This window comes from Acanthochromis polyacanthus, chromosome 6 (assembly GCF_021347895.1).
Source record: "Acanthochromis polyacanthus isolate Apoly-LR-REF ecotype Palm Island chromosome 6, KAUST_Apoly_ChrSc, whole genome shotgun sequence".
Classification (NCBI taxonomy): domain Eukaryota; kingdom Metazoa; phylum Chordata; class Actinopteri; family Pomacentridae; genus Acanthochromis; species Acanthochromis polyacanthus.
Genome location: NC_067118.1, coordinates 29,240,452 through 29,256,712, shown reverse-complemented (window position 1 = coordinate 29,256,712; position 16,261 = coordinate 29,240,452). Strand labels below are relative to the sequence as shown.

Sequence of the window (16,261 nt, the reverse complement as noted above, 5' to 3'; positions counted from 1 at the left end):
CAATTATGAAAGTTGAATGAAGACAAGGTGGCTCAGAGGGAAGTTCTCATTTCCAATTTAGACCAAATTGTGATTCTTTAAAGGTCAACGTTCACTGTGGGAAGGATATGCTGCTTAAAGGTGACAGCTTTTCTTTTTTTCCAAATCCTCCAGCGATTTCAGGAAGCCAGGTGGTCTGTAAGCTGTGTTTAAAGATAGAAATATTGCCAGCTCTCTGCTTTGAAAAAAAAAAACAGAGAAGAGGACTAAAGACTGAGGAAGAAGAGTGTGAAAGACTAAAAGACAGTAGGAAGATTAAACCAAGAGAGTAACTTCAGAGGCTTCAACACAGACTTAAACGTGGCTGTTGATCGCCCTGGGTGAGAGAGGCAGATAAGTGGATGAACGTGCTGTTCTCTGGTTATGTAAAGCAGCCTAAAGATTGTTCATACGAGTATCATGGTGGACTGAAATTAGTCAGGCATAGCTGGATGGCAGCTACAGAAAAGCAAGAAATGCTCATTTTACATTTTAACTGGTGCAATGTTGTTTTGCTTCATGATGCTATCAGGGTAAATCATATAGAATAGATGAAACCTGATATTAAAATATAAAGTGTCCTTTCCTTAAGTCCTTATAGTCCTAATGTACAATATGCAAGCCAAATAATAATAAGTCTTACATAACAAAAATCATCAGGCAATCAATGCTGACCCTCATTTGGTGAAAGATGAACACAGTCTTACCATTACTGCAGTTTAAATAGCCTAAAGAGCCTTCAACTGTGATACAAGATAAGGACAAAACCGTGAAAACACAAGTTCAAAAGGATTTTATTCATTGTTGTAATTAATGAAGGAAAGGTGGCTAATATTAGTCTGCATGATGATTTGTATTTTTTTCTCTTCCGCTGTATAAAATGTACAATTCTTACATTCATACCACCTTGTGTTGGGTTGAGCTTGAGATTGCTGTTGGCATTTTTCTTTAATTCAGTAATTTCACTTGTGTCTGTGGAAAGATTTGATTCGAGCAACAGTTTTGCCTCACTTATAGGGCAGACGAAGGACATTTGTTGAATCACAAAAATCCCTCTGATATCCAAAATATAACCTGCAGCAGTACAAAAGGTTAAAATACTGAAAAGATTAGATTTTTTTTTCCTCTGCTGTCTGCACAGGCACCACTCCCTGACCATATCAGCCAGCAGTGTAGTGCATAGTTTATAAATGGTTTTTCATTCACTGTCTATCATAAATCAGATGAGATCGGCAGCAACACTGACGACAAAAGAAATTGAATGCTGAGCTGCATTTATGAAAATGAAAACACACAGGTTTTCAGACCAAAATCACAGATTAGTTGAGACCAAACTGGGCGTGTTGGGCTTGCTTCAACACACGTCGTAAAAAAACAGTGGATGTCGACTGTCAAGATTTATGCACACAAACAATCTTCACATTCTGTGTCCATATATTCGGAAGAGTTACATTGAAAATCGGTTGTCGAGATTCATATTTTGCATCTGCTTAAATATAGGAATGTTGAGTACTTACACTTTTTTTAAAAAAAATAAATCTTTAAGTCTGGAACAAAAACAGCTACAGTGGCCTGCATTCCATCTTACAGAAGCTGTTGTATTCTCATGTGCTTGTTGTCTTCCAGCAATGTATTTAACTAACCAATTAATAAGTTAAGGTGAAGACAAAGCTCGACTCAGCACCCCGGTTCCCACTGCTCAGTTGTGATACATACTCTGCTACATGTGCTGCAGATAATGTTGAAAGTCTGAACAATGGAGTCGGAGATGCTATCCTGGACAAACTGTGTGATGACAAAATCTATCGGTCAGCATCTGATAAATATTTAACTTATAATGTGTTTTTTTTGGGTAAACGTGTTAAGTGAAATCAAAAGCATTAAGGTGTTTGAACGGGATTAAAACTTGCGAGCACATTTCTCTATATGTATTTTAAAAGTGTGCGTATGATTGGCATGATGGAGTTGTCTGATGGGCCTCAGACAACTCCTGCCTCAGATGGAGGTCGGGGTTCTCTTTGTGACAGTCGTTTCATTTCTAACTGGCCCACCGTCTTAGCCCAACAGCTGGGTCCCTCATTCTCTCCTCCATCAGTCCTCATTACTGACAAAAGCAACAGAGCCAACACATAGTGGCATTGCACACTATGGGCTCCATCAACTTGTCGGCTTGGCAACAGCTTCCTATTGCTCATTGAGACGCTTCCCCATTCTGGACAGGTATCAGCTGCTTCTCTGGCAACAAGCTCTTAGACTGTAAGTGAGAGGCCACGGCAGCAGCCTCCTGAGCTGGAGACAGACTGTCTGAGAGGCTGAGATTGCAGGATAGACTGGACTCCACGCACAAACAACGGTAACAAAGTAAACATTAGACAGCAGTTCAGCTCCAAATGCATATTGTCAAGTTGAATGACTGGCTATTCTAGCTCACATCAATGGATGGTCTGCCTGAAAATATGACCTGACATTGAATCACTCTCCAAACATAGTGATTGTTATACAACATGTGATGTAATTGTAATATTAAATTATGTCCTGAATCCGTGCAGAAGAAATGATTCTTAGAATAAACTCTGTAACTGCTGAAACAAGCAGTAATGGGATTGCAGGTAATTGAACTTCAGTTAGGCTAATGGGATCATCTCTCACCTAACCATGGGTGGTAAATGGATTAACGCACAAAGACACAAACTGGAGTTAAGTAGGACTAAGTGGGAAAAGACAAGAAAAAAAAAGAATCATTAAAGAAGTGAAAAAACAACAACTGGTAACAACACCAGCTTGTAAAATAGAAAACACTGAATAAATCCCAGGGGAGTCTTAGAAAAAAAATCCGAAAATGAGAAATACACTGACAAAAAAAGAGTGAGGAACTTACCATGTAGTGCAGGTCGTCAAACCCGTTCAGGAGTAGTTTGCTCTCGTACTGCGGCAGCCCCACGTGCTCCAGCCAGTCTCCCACAGGCTGGTCCAGCAGCCGGCCTGCAGCACCTGCTGACAGGGGAAAGCGCTTCAGGAGTGAGAAACCTTTCAGCCGGTAGCAGCGGCACTCTGAGGATGAGACGTGGCATTGCCACATCATTCTTGGCCAGCAGAGCCGAGCGCACCGGCAACAGGACGACGGGGGAGACAGTGTCCTCTGTAGACAGGGCGTCAGCTCCCGCAGGGCAGCGGGGGCCGAACCACAGTCACCCAAGATGAATTAAAGTACCCCTGACTCAGGGGTGACGGGACGCTAAATGGGGTACGAGCTGGTGGACAACCAGCTAATATCCACAAAATTCTTAGCTATGACAGTGAGACAGGAACATGCCAACAACACATGTACAATCATCACATGGTCTCACTTAACTGTTGCAAGTGTAACAAAACATTTCAAAGCCAACCAGGAAAACAGCCAGAATGTTCCAAGTCAGGAGGTAGAATATTTTGTCCAGAAAACTTAAAGTTGATTTAATTAAGCTCCAGCTTTGTAACAAAACTCAGAGGTGTCAGAGAGGTGAGGAAGAGTTCAAAACTTCAGAGAAGTTTTTCCAGCGAATGTGATTTCCTTTGGCCAAGCCGAAAGTTATCTGGACACTTCTGGGCGGGACAGTTCATTGGTAAATATGTGCACTTGTGATTCACACATCCAACCTACTGAAGATAAAATCCACTACAAACAATGCAGACAGGAATCTACCTGAGAAATGCCAGTGGTCACAAGGAAAACGGCAGGACAACCAAAAAACGCAGAGAGACTAAAGCAAACCTGCGACACGACTGCAATGAGCTGAGATTGATCACAAACCAACATGAAACTGACAGCTGTCAGCAGCCTGAGGCGAGAGCAGCCTAACCTGTACAAGGACAGATGATTGGCTCTGCTCCCAAGAACATTTTACCAGTCTGTTTTAACTCTCTTTCAAAGCAAAGAAACGCATGTTTTCTACGACGGGAATCTGTTACTGCACACTTAAATTTGGTATAGTGACCTTTAACTCTTCATTTAGTGACTGCATCACAACCACACCTAACAGTTAAAAGAGCAAAACATTTTTTAGCTCACTAAGTTTTGCTTTACTTTCAACTCATAAAGAAAGATGAAAACACAGAATACCAAGCAGATATCATAATCTAAAAGTACATATGTTTAAAAAAATGCAGATTTGAAAGTTTCCTTTTCTCTTGTCAGCGTTCCTATCATCTGTTCAACCTGCTACAGAATCAGTCCCGTTCCAGATGAGCTTTCCATGTGAAAAATCCCATACGGTCAGTCCAGAAACTTGAAAATTTGACAAGGATAAAGAAAAAAATCCAGTTAAGAATCCAATCAGCTACTTCAAAGAGCACTTTTGGTAAAAGCTGGCTCCCAGAATGAACTCTTCTGTAGACAAAAGAGTGCTGACAATGTCAGTGACATGCGATCAAGTCCAACAGTAGCCACTTTTTACAAAAACATTGTCGAGTCCACTTCAGGCTAAAGAGCAGACCACCTAATCCTACAGATGCCGAAGTGGCGTCCTCCTATTGTCCTGCCTGTTCACAATTCTGCTGCCTGCAATTCCTCTCTCCTCCCTTGCTCTCTCTCTCTCTCTCTCCCCTCATTGCATACACTTCTCCACTCCCCTCTCTCTCTCTCTCTCTCTCTCTCTGAACCACTGCAGGTGGCTGCTCTTTGTCAGTGCGAGCTACCATGTCAGCCACAGACCCCCATCCCTCATTACATTCATGTGCACTTGACTTTCTGCAGCATCTCTATCTCAGTTCTTTTCTCACACTTGTTTCCTTCCCCCCGCTTCTACCATTCCTTTCCCTCTGATGTAGGAGTTAATCAGTGAGGAGCTGAAAATACAAGAGACTGCAGGCGCTGAGCCAATCAACTAGAGACATCAGTGCTCTCCATTCAGCCCTGAGAGGAGTCGAACACTGGGCTGAATCAGAGAAAAAGGAACAAAGTGATGCAGCTTCTCATATGTGCATCAAGCAGAGAGCCTCTTCTCCAGCGAGTCCCTTGATGGCCTCCTGACAGCAGCTTCGACAGGCTGGAGCTGTGGCCATGCCGGCTAAAAGGTTGAGGCACGCATATGGAGAGAAGTGGACTCAGATTCATGGCAACCTCAGACCGGGCAGATACCTCTTGTGATGGGGCGTTAACTACTTCACTGCAGTAGTGTCGGCTTTCCTACCAAGTCTAGAAAGCAAAATGAGCTCACTCCCTGACATACGTAGATGTTAATATTTAAACAGCCCACTCCAGTGCTGGGCATAACAAACAAGAGGGACTAAATAAGAAGACAGAGTTTGTGTGAAGGAATGCCAAATGTGCTGCATTGTTTATATATATTAAAAGGTAGCTAAAGCAGAGCGTAAACTGAAGGTGAACGTTGAATAATGTGAGAGAGGGGACGCTGAAGGGGAGGATTCGATTGTTCGGGTTACTGCTACAGTCCCGAGGTGCCATCCATCAACCCTGATGACAGGCTTTTGAAAAGCCTGAAGAATAACAGGAGAACAAGTACAGCATCCTTAATGTCCAACGCAAGATGTAGAAAGTGCCACTCGGGCTCAAAAATAAAGACAGTGCTACTCTGATGTAGGTTTAGAGACCAGTGCTTGTCTTGTGTCAGACACCACAGCGTAAAAAAAAGACACATAAAATAAACCCAGTGGGCTTCCTCTCTGTACTGTAACAGAGGACGAGGAGCACTATTTAAAAGCATTGCTTTAGATTCTTTTCCTTATCTTTTCCACTAAAACAGACCAGCTGTCGACCCACATTACACTTTTGTATCCCGTTCTCTATTGTTAATCGAATCAGTTTGTTTCTGGATGCCTCCTCCATTGACCATGACTCGCATGCACCTATGTAATTTACTTTGAAGGTCTGGTTCTAAATCAAATAACGTGGAGGAACATTCTAAGCAAATCCAAGCAGGTACAGAATATAAAATAATGGACAAGGTATGAGACTGCTACAAGACAAGTAAAGTAAAGCTGCTGCCAAAGAAGTTCCAGGGATAATGGATCCAAAAGTCCCATATGCATCGTGCACTGAAAAAGGCTGACTGAAGGTTTTGAGGAAATGCAGGCAAAGAACTGTTGCTAAATCTGCCACAGAAATCTTTGCCTACAGCCAAATGGGTGATTTATTTATTTTTTGTACAAATGTTTAAGGCTTGCAGTAAGATTCACAAGAGATTAATAATGCAATAGCAGTGAAATTTATTACAGGGGCGAGTAAAAACGAAAGCTAAAAATCTGCGCTAAAAGCTAATAAAAAACTGAGTTCACCATTTTGCCCTCAAACATTTAGCTTTCATAATTAATTTGAAATAACACACTCAACTTCCAGGCACTGAACTGTGATTCACATTTTTGAACATGAAGATGAAAAAAATAATCATACTTTACCTGGTGTAGCATAATGCTGATCTCTAGAAAAATCGATGCCCGCACCAATCAGTGTCATGATCTTCTCGATCTGAGGACAGGAACAAATGAGAGAGAGATTAGAGCCTGGAAGAGCCGTCAGAGTTCAGCCTCCACCTTTCACCAGTGAAAATACAGAGAAACGTCCCCATGCTGTAACAAATAAACAACCAAAACATGACAGCGACCCTGCAAAAAGAGGATTTTCAGTCACTGTCGCTGTGGTTTTATGAAGACATTTTGAAGGGCGTCTGGAGTGACTGCAAAATGGTTGATTGCCTTCGTATCTTATTTATGGTCACATTAATACAGTCATTGCCGCTGTCTCATATTGGAGAAGTTACTGGTGCTTGGCTGCAGGTAGCAGCATCCCATCTGCTGCCTGAAGCCAAAACAACAATGCTTTACTGATGTCCCAGTCTCCCGACCTGACAGAAACGATCACAGGACAAGAAAAGTGTAACGATGGCAATCAAGCTGACAGAGGAAGTGTGCGAGAAAATGACACAGAAACAACTTCAGGCGATACATGCTTTTTCTGTATTTATAAAGCTCTTAGAAAAAAGGGGAAACTATCTGTCATGTTTGGTGTGCTACTTGAAACAATAATTTCAAGGCAACTGAGCCTCTTTTGAAGAAGCACAGAAGGAGTTAAATGCACAGAGAGACTGAGAAGAAAGAGAACTAACTAGAGTTGAAAAGACGCCCAGAGACCAAGGTTTTCTTGCAATAATGTCATGCAGCACAACAGAGTGCATGTGAGCACTGTGTTGTCACTGAAATCCATGTGTCATACATATGCACATATCTGGACTTATACAAACAGAATACTGTGGTTATTTCCCTCAAATGCATTCATAAAGGCACTGAAGCAGCACTGGGTGACGGAGCTGCAATATTACACCTGTCACAGCACAGAAACACAGTTCCCCCTTTCAACCGGCCCAGAGCTGAATATGCACAGACACTGGGAGTGAAATAAATGAAAAGGAAGAGAGTGATGGTGGTGGTGTCACACCTGTCATGTTCTGCCACTCCAGCTCTTTTTGTCAATAAACCCATGCTGTATGAATTGGAGCGAAAAGATTGCTTTATTGTGCCTTCTTGGAAATATTTCATCTGCCCTGGCTCAAGAGCACAAGTCCTGGCTGCTGCTCAAAAAGCCCCCAGACAGGTTTTATGTCCCCATTTGTATAATTATATAAGGCAATAAAGTGCCATCAGGAGACCAAAGTCTACGTTTGTTCGTCATTGATCAGCGCGAGGCTGTTTAGTAGTGAGATGGTACATAATTATTAATGAAATGTCTGTCAAAGGAGCAGAGAAAAAAGAGAATTTAACTTTGAAATATGATTCAGCCATTCAATTATGCTGCTGTCACAGTGGATATCTACCCGTACATTGAAGCTTTTAAACTCTCATAGAAAAAGAAATGAATAATCACAGAGATTATGTCATTCCAAAAGATGCATGAAGCCTGAAAGGATCCCATCTACCTCTACAAAGAATGCCCCAGAAGAGGACAGAGCCAAACCCCAAAAGGACTAGGAGGTATTCATATGAAGATGGGCATCTTACGCTGTCAAAGGAATTTGATCTTCGTTGTTTTGTGGAGGATGAAGTCCGCTGTGTCTGCTGAGAGAGAATTCAGGGTATTTGTTTTGCCTTCTGTATCTACGCTAGCTATCCTCAGGCAGGACTATTATAGTCATCCCATTTAATACAGGTGGCTTTGAAAATATTAAAGTGAATGCGTAAGCAATATGTTTGTAATGAGTAAGGCATCGAAGAATCAGTGGGGTGGAAGAGAGGAACACTGATATATAAATACTTTTTACCCTCTTTTTCACAAGCTTTTCATGCTATCCTCAACAATAAATTCGCAATCAACCTTCATGTTCACCATTATTCCTCAATACATCAGAGGAAAATACATTTCTGGGAAGGAGAGATAAGAAAAAGGAAATGTGATTCAAAGGGCATTGGGAGGCTGACATTATTTCCATTACCAATCTGCCCGATGTGGCTTCTCCATATTGTTGATTAGAATCCTGCATATTGACCACATGGTAGATCAGTCACACAACAAATAACCTCCATCTATCATCGCACACATGTTCAATATGCCTGTCATTAAAACTGAAATGTTGACGGGGAAACTGAACCTTTCCCAGTTGAGCACCCAGATGATTCAGCAAAAATAGGTGGCTACTGTTTGCACGAGAGCATCTGTGCATGCATCAGGAGCTTTAAACCAGATTTAACCAAACAGAAGATATTTCCCAGGAGTCGCTTTACAAAAACAACAGCTCAACAAGCTTTCCCTGTTCTGTTTTTACAGACAATCACACAAATAGTAAGATGTTTTGTGCCTGAGCTACAGTCAGAGACTGTATGGAAAATAAAGAGTGATGCACTAAGTGATGCATGGGCCTGTACATTTACCCTGGCATGAGAGGGGTATCAATCTTCTCATCAAAATCTCATAAAATATTTAACTATATTATTTAAATACTAAATGTCTTAACATTGTGAGAACATAAGCATCCCTCGACTTACTGCGTCAGGGTAGGTGACGTAGCAGTGATGCCAAAGATTTTTTAAAAAAGCTAACCAGCTGCATCTTCTTTGAATTCTCTATGTGTGTTCAGCATGACACGGCCACCTCTATTCTCTGTTTTCAGTTCAAATCTTCAAGGCGTCATGTTTATGTTGCTCTCATAACAACCAAAATGATCAGTCCTGAGCAGGACAAAGCCAGATAAAAAGCTGCTGATGAACACAAACATTAATCACGGGTCCAGTTTGTAAAAAAACTCACACACAAACGAAACAGTTGCAGCTCCTGAGTTAATGAGGACAAGGGATGGCTGTTGTCTCATAAAGTGGCCGAGGTCTGCACTGGAGGATAATGCAGTGCCAATGGCATCACTCCTCAGCAATGAGCAAAAAGGCGACAATAAGGTACAGTGATCTCAGTGTAGTGGTTGTAGATTTCTGTCCTCTGATTACAACAAATGCAACAGCCTCAGGACGCTTTTCTGAACGGCTCAAACTGCAGTGGAGAAGAGAAAAGAAGTGAGGAGGACTGGTTGCATTTGAAACATGCTCACACTGCAACTACGGTCAGCTTTTTTCTTTAAGAAAATGCAACTCTGCATATGGAGAACAACAAACACAGCTGCGCTCCATTTCAGTGTATCGGCTCCACTTGTCCAGCATAATGGTAAAGGCAATACTAACAGTGCCAATGAGATTTAGGAGCAGCTACCGTGAAAGGCAGGTGTGATATAGTGTTAGAGCAGGGTAAATATTTCCTTATCAGGGGATAAGACCCAGTGATTTCCTCAAGGTAAATCACAACCACAACAAGAAAAAGCTTCTGAATTTCATGGTGGAGGACTAAGACGCTCAGCGCCATGAGAATTAATAGAGGAGAGGAAGTGGAATGTGTTTTTGTACTGCAGGATCCAATCAATACAGAGACCTGAAATGGAGAGGCCCCCATTGTTATACGGGCACACTGTGAGCAAGCAGACACAATGAGGGGGGTCAGAAGTCACCAGGGAGGTGGAGGTCAACAGCTGAAGAGCTAGCAGTGATGAGAGATGGTCAGAGTGAGATTAAAGACACATGAACCCATTTATCATGCTTCTCACAGCAGGCCCGCTGCTCCAGGGTGGCTGAGCAGAATAACTTGACAGCTATTTTACTGGGACTTGAAAACACAAACTGTTTTTTCATGAACAGCCTTGAACAATACGCAACTAAAGCTAAAAGAAGGGGTGGCGGGAGAGCGAAAGGACGCCTGGCACAGTGTATTCAGGGTGAAACAAAAGGCTGACGCAGAGAGAGTGTGCCCAGGCCTCAAATTGGTGAGCTGGCACCAAAACAAGGGCTGGATGAAAACTATGGACTAGTGAATGGCATCAAGGAGAACACAAACACACCACCGTCTGTAGGAGGTGCCAACACCTCAATGCCACAGTGGGACAAAGCACTGTCAGCAGTCCCATCAACATCCTCCTGAAATAGCCCAATGTCATGCCTGTGTTTTTAGGGAACACTGTCCTTTCCACACAACTCACAAACCCTTGTGAACTCAGTCCCAAAGGATATACATATATACATATACATATATATCAACATTGAGCAGAAAGGACATCCCTTCTCTCAAGTGACTAGAGTAACACTATGCATGTCTCAGCTCCATGTCTCAAACCCCTGTGGCTCTCCAGTGTTCTCCCCCTGGTGGGGATTAGAGAATAGATTTCTCCTGCTGGCTACACCGGAGCTCTGACACACACCCACAGTTTGGTTTGATCTCAGCAGGTCAAACACATAAGACTTCTTCTCAACAAACAGCAGGGCCAAACGCTACACCAAATCAATACAAGACAGCAAAAAGAACAAAGACATGGCGCTTAAGTTTAAAACACCACAGAGGATCAACTTTTCAAAGGATATATACTCAACAACAAGAGGACAATATAAAGGAGATGCTCACGTTTTTACCTATTGTGCTGCTTAGCAAATAAAGCGTCTCGCTACAATCAGTGCATATCAATGAAAGAGGCTTTACAAGAAACATAATATCCACAGAAATGCCAGAAAGCAATAATTAGTTTCTCATTCAATTCACTCACTGCAGGTAGACAAGATTAATGAGCCCCTGGCAGAGCTGCTGCCTGTAAGAGAATCAATACTCACAAAAGCTGGTTTCATAGTGGCTATTGGATCTGTGGAGTACGAATCGAAAATGAAGTTAAAAAGTGAAGTGGGGAAGTGGATAGCGGCCCTCGCCTTCTGTCTCTGTCTAGAGCTCTCTGTCTGCTTTTCTCTCCTCCCATCTGTGGAGCTCAGAGTGCTGGCCCACACAATGTGCCCCCTGGATTGTCATCTTCAGTCTGATTGCAAGGACCAAGACCAACCCGCATTAGCATGCGCTTTACACACCAGCACACACCCGCACAAAACACACATGCACGCACACTCAGAGCTCCTTAAATGGAGTGATGCATAGGCCAAGACCTCATGCAAGTCAAATCTCCTTGTCTTGAAACCAGAAGCAGTGCATTCAAGGGTGTGTAGCTGAATAGGAGGGGGAGAAGGAGGAAGACGGATATAGAAAGGAAAGGGAAGAGGGTGTGAGAACTGGAATATTTAGCAAACCAGATTAAAAAGAGAAAAAGATGTTTTTAGAAGGGGCGTGTGCGTGCACTGGGGGGTGGGTTTGGTAATGTTCTGGGACCTCTCAGCCAAATGCTGTCACACAGCTCTGCAGAGTGTCCAAGAGCAGCCGGTTGTGACCAGCAAGGTGGCTGTTACATCAACCCAGGAAGAGCAACCAAACACTCTAGATGGAGCAATAAGGGTTAAAGAGAAGGCAGAGAGAGAAGGAATAGAGAAGGGAGTTTTCCATTTTCACAGGACACTCCCAACATCATTAGAGAGAGTGCAGGCAAGGCTACACCCAATCAAACTTTAACTACTTCCCCCATACACTCGTCATTTGCTATGCACTTTACATCGAGGGTGTGAATATTTCCATTTCAAGCAAATACAGGCTTATTCCCTCAAAGGAACAGGGGAAAGAAAGATTCGGGGCTCTTGCCTTTCTCTTTGAGCACAGAACTCTGGGGCATCTGAATCACTATTCATGTGAGAGGAAATCGGCTTTTGGGTTCATTAACATTAAGTAAGACTCCAAAAATTGGACAAAAGAAACAGCTTTCTAAAGCAATATCTACTGCATCTTACCAGTCAGACAAGGCTTCTAATAAACACTAATCACTACTGACTGAATCGAAAACACTGAATCTCATTTGGCATGTTGTCAAAAAAATACTAAATAATGTTATCATTGCCATTAGAAAAGGCAGAGTTAACCAATGCAAGCTGCTTCTTCAAAGCAATCCTTCCAGAGGCAGCAGGCTTAAATTTTGTACATTGGAGCTTAGGGCTTGTACATTTCGAATTCACTCCAGCTGCCATGCGTGAATGTGAGATCTATTTGTCTAGCTGACAGGCTGCTTCACACCCAAATGCAGTCTATACACTCCGACAGGGAGCATGACAAGGAACCTGCACATACATGAGATCCATCAGACAGGATTCATGGTTACCAGCCTCCTCTGGGGTACAGACATTTTTTTTCCTGCAGTAGCACTGACAAGCAGTGCCAAATCAGGCATTTTCAAGGTCAGCTGCATAGTTATTATAATCCCAACACAATCTTATTGTGAAGCTGACTGACTGGCGAGTAAATAAAATGCACTCTCACGGGATGAATGAATAATTAAGGATGAACTGTGTTGCTTCTTGCCAGCAGCCTACTTAAAGATTTCAAAGAACACTTTAGGCGTTCATATGAACTTAAAGCAGGACAGTTCCCTCAGTAGCATACACTTGTATGGTGAAGACAGCAAATGAGGCCATCGCCTGAAGTGCATCTCCTTTTCACTGATAAGATCTCTTTTTTCAGTCAGAAACAACTAATACAGCCTGGTCTTGCGCCACATGGGAGAACGTGCTAGTGCAAGAGGACAGCGATACCTTCTGCTTTGGCTCCTCAGCAGCCTTGTTTCTTTTACACTCGGATCGCTTTTCATGCTCAGTCTATTTGCTTCATCTGTGCAAAAGCACCAGGGAGAAGACAACAAGACGGAGGAGCTCCAGGGTTATTATGGCTGCTGGGGGTATTTGGGGAGAGCAGCAATCTCCAGTAACCAAGTAATGTCATGCCTGCCTTAATCCTGTCATGCTCTCAGAGGCCACATCCCTCAGGTACAGTCTGAGGAGGTGAGGTGTTCATTAAACTGGATAATTAGACTGTACAGAATCCTGCCGGCAGTCAGAGACTCTACAGGGGGAATTAAAAGATTCAAGCACTTAAGACATTCCCCTTTTTGACCTTATTATTGGACCACAGTGTTCTGCAAAGGGAGGACAATGTGTCAGGAGCTGTGAATAATGAATAATAAACAATATTAAAACTAGTCAACACTTCCGCCTGGTGTACAATTTGATTGGAATTTGTCGTAATCTGTGATTGATCTGGATAGATTCATTAAAAATGGTGAAATCTGCAGATATATCAGATTTGTGTATATGTCGCCAAATTAGATGCTAAAATGTCAGCTAAAAAAATTAATTATAAGTTAAGTTAATTTGCAAACAGGGTCTATATTGCATATATGTCCTGATCATTATGTAAGGGATCTGTATTGAGATTGTTCATGCAACATGCATACGAAAAACAGCCAAAACATCTCCTGTTGGCCAGTATTTCTATCACAATTGGAAAAATATAGATGATTCTTGAGATTTCACTTCAGTGCTTAGAATGGTAACAGCATGTTTGGTGTAAATAAACACCCCTGTTAAGCTGCAGTGTGTCAGAAATACAGCAGTAAACTCTGTTTACAGCATCACCAAAAACAGACAGTATGATGGAATGCATAAGCAGGTTGACTCCAGGTGGAAATGGCAAACCTCACCCCTAACAAATAAAGCTACTGTAAAGACAGATAATAACTGCATTTAAATATGAATCACTATGACAGAAAAAAAGCCAACTGGAAAACTGCATCAAAAAATCTGGTTTGATTTCATTTCAAGGTTTAAAACTTTCAAAAATCAATATCAGCTGAGCTATAATATGTCCAATAACATTTGCTGACTGAATGATTAATCACATACTTAAAGATTGATAAATAAATCCATAATTAAAAATACATTTGCCTGAATACAATATATGTTACAGCCATAAGTACTAAAAGCAGCGGTTGAAACAGTTCCCTGCCATCATGTTCAGTGCTGTCACGGTGACTACAGAGCAGCTCCTACTCGCTAAATTGCAAACTTTGAGAGCAAAAGGTAAGCTGAAAGAACAAACATGGTCTTGTACACTTTAATGGAGGTGAGCCTAAAATCAAAGCATTCACTCACTGCATACAAAGAAGTACTGAAGGTCAGATTTTGTTAGCGACTTCAAATCCTATCCTCAATTTTCAGCGAGTGTCTCCTTGGCAGACATTCATAAAACTATAAACTAAAGTGATGCTTGCAAATGCTGAAGTGGATCCAGGGGGAAAAAAATATCTTTGTGGTGCTCACATTACATAAAGTCCTAAAGACAAGGTTATACTGATTGTACACAACAACAAATAAGCCACGCAGCCAAGGTGTTGGGATGTGCCATCAGGCTAGAAAAGTGTTTTGAACTCTAGTTTCTGTAAAAGGCTTTACACTGGACGCTCTCCATCTGAAAGCATCTAAAGATGGAAGTGTTGACGGGAGTATTTCCAGACGGGGCAAACATTAGGTCAGTTGCTGTCATGCATAAATGCACCTCAAAGACTACAACCTCCCCTCTGTGGGCTCATGTTTGACTGTTATCAACACTGAGCAGTGAACTGCAGCAACATCACAGCTGTCACACTTTCACAGCCGTGATGAGAAAATGAGCTCATTAGAGAAGCAGTCACATAATAATGTCTACAGAGGAGGCCATAAAAAGTGCATGCCAATGCAAAACACTGCAATGATGATGCATTATTCAGATTTACTTGTGTGTTGCGCAGTTCCAAACACAGTTCAAACTGGGACAACAAACATAAGTCTTAAAAGCCTGAGAATCGCAGCACACCACAGTCTAATTACTGGATCAGTGGTAATAATCAGCAACATATCAAACTCTGACCATCTGCTTATAAACCATGGCCCAAAGTAGTCAAGTTATCAACCTTAAAGCTTCTTCTGTCTGAGCTCACTGAGGGTTTTTTTCTGATAAGGTGATGTAAAGGAACACTAGGCAGCAACATGATCTCCTTGCTGTGGGAAGAGAAAGCATTAGTGCTATCTGAGCCCATGATTTGGTCAGCATGGGCAGGCATCAAAAATACAACATGCAAGTCATCTCTGGTGGACCTGGCTGCAGTATGAGTGCAGCAGTGTAACAGAGATGCATGTTAGAAGAGAACAATACAAGGGAAATTTACTGGGACACGAGCGGACAGCTTACGTTAAAACTGAACCGAGAAACTAAGAGGATATCTTTAATTCTGCAACAATAAGATGATTACTGTAGGAAAACGGTGAACGAGGATAAAGAGGTAACTCCAATGTTAGTTTATTAAAGTTGAAAATATGTTGAAAAAGATGATATTTTGTACTTATGTATCTCACGCAGCTTAATCTAATAAACTTTTAAAAGTATTTTTTGTTTTCTGAAAAACTTTTTTTTGGGGGGGGGAATATCCTATATTTGTTCAGTGGCATGTTTTCTGCCTTGTGTTTTTGTGACGGGTTGCCCGTCTCTACAGAGACTCAGGTTGGAGCCTAAAGCCTTTGGAAGTGGAGGAGGCAAAAGCAGAAGAAAGACAGATCTGCAGCTTCCAAGTTTCTCTCTGAATCTCAAGTTCCAAATCTCTGTCTCTTGTCTTATTCTCTCAGCTTCTCAGTCATTTTATCCCCATCTTCTTGTCTTCTCTAATCTCCCCTCACCGCAGCTCTACTGAGCTCTTTATCTACGTCCCAGACAAAGCATTAAACTGCTGAATGGAGGGGAGGGGATATATTTAGATTTGAATATCCACTGTGATATCAAACACAAGGCGGGATCGAAAAAAAATCAAAATACACAGTATTTGTAGCAAAAAATATATAAATTCAGAATCATAACATTTTTTGCTGCTTGTGTTGTAAGAAATTAAATGCACTTATCTAAATGTTTGTGCACATTTGCATGCAAAAGCACATTTTCTATCAGTCACTGCATTTGCTGGAGGTTTGTGTTTGCGACAAGTTAGAGCTCAAATTGCACAGCGTC

General features: G+C 41.9%; 1 protein-coding gene across 10 annotated transcripts in view; it reads right to left on the bottom strand.

Moving 5' to 3' along the window:
* Positions 1 to 16,261, bottom strand: part of LOC110961619 (ankyrin repeat and SAM domain-containing protein 1A) — a 66,943-nt gene that overhangs the window by 16,394 nt on the left and 34,288 nt on the right. For 4 of the 10 annotated variants that reach the window (XM_051949725.1, XM_022209304.2, XM_051949727.1 and 1 more), the window contains exons 3-4: positions 6,412 to 6,481; positions 2,897 to 3,012 (exon numbers count right to left, since the gene is read on the bottom strand). In XM_051949725.1, the coding sequence (XP_051805685.1) occupies positions 2,897 to 3,012; positions 6,412 to 6,481 (186 nt within the window). Of the gene's footprint in view, positions 1 to 2,896; positions 5,027 to 6,411; positions 6,482 to 8,007; positions 8,062 to 11,139; positions 11,341 to 16,261 lie in introns of those variants that run through there. The other 6 variants (XM_051949732.1, XM_051949731.1, XM_051949729.1 and 3 more) reach the window with 6 other exon arrangements.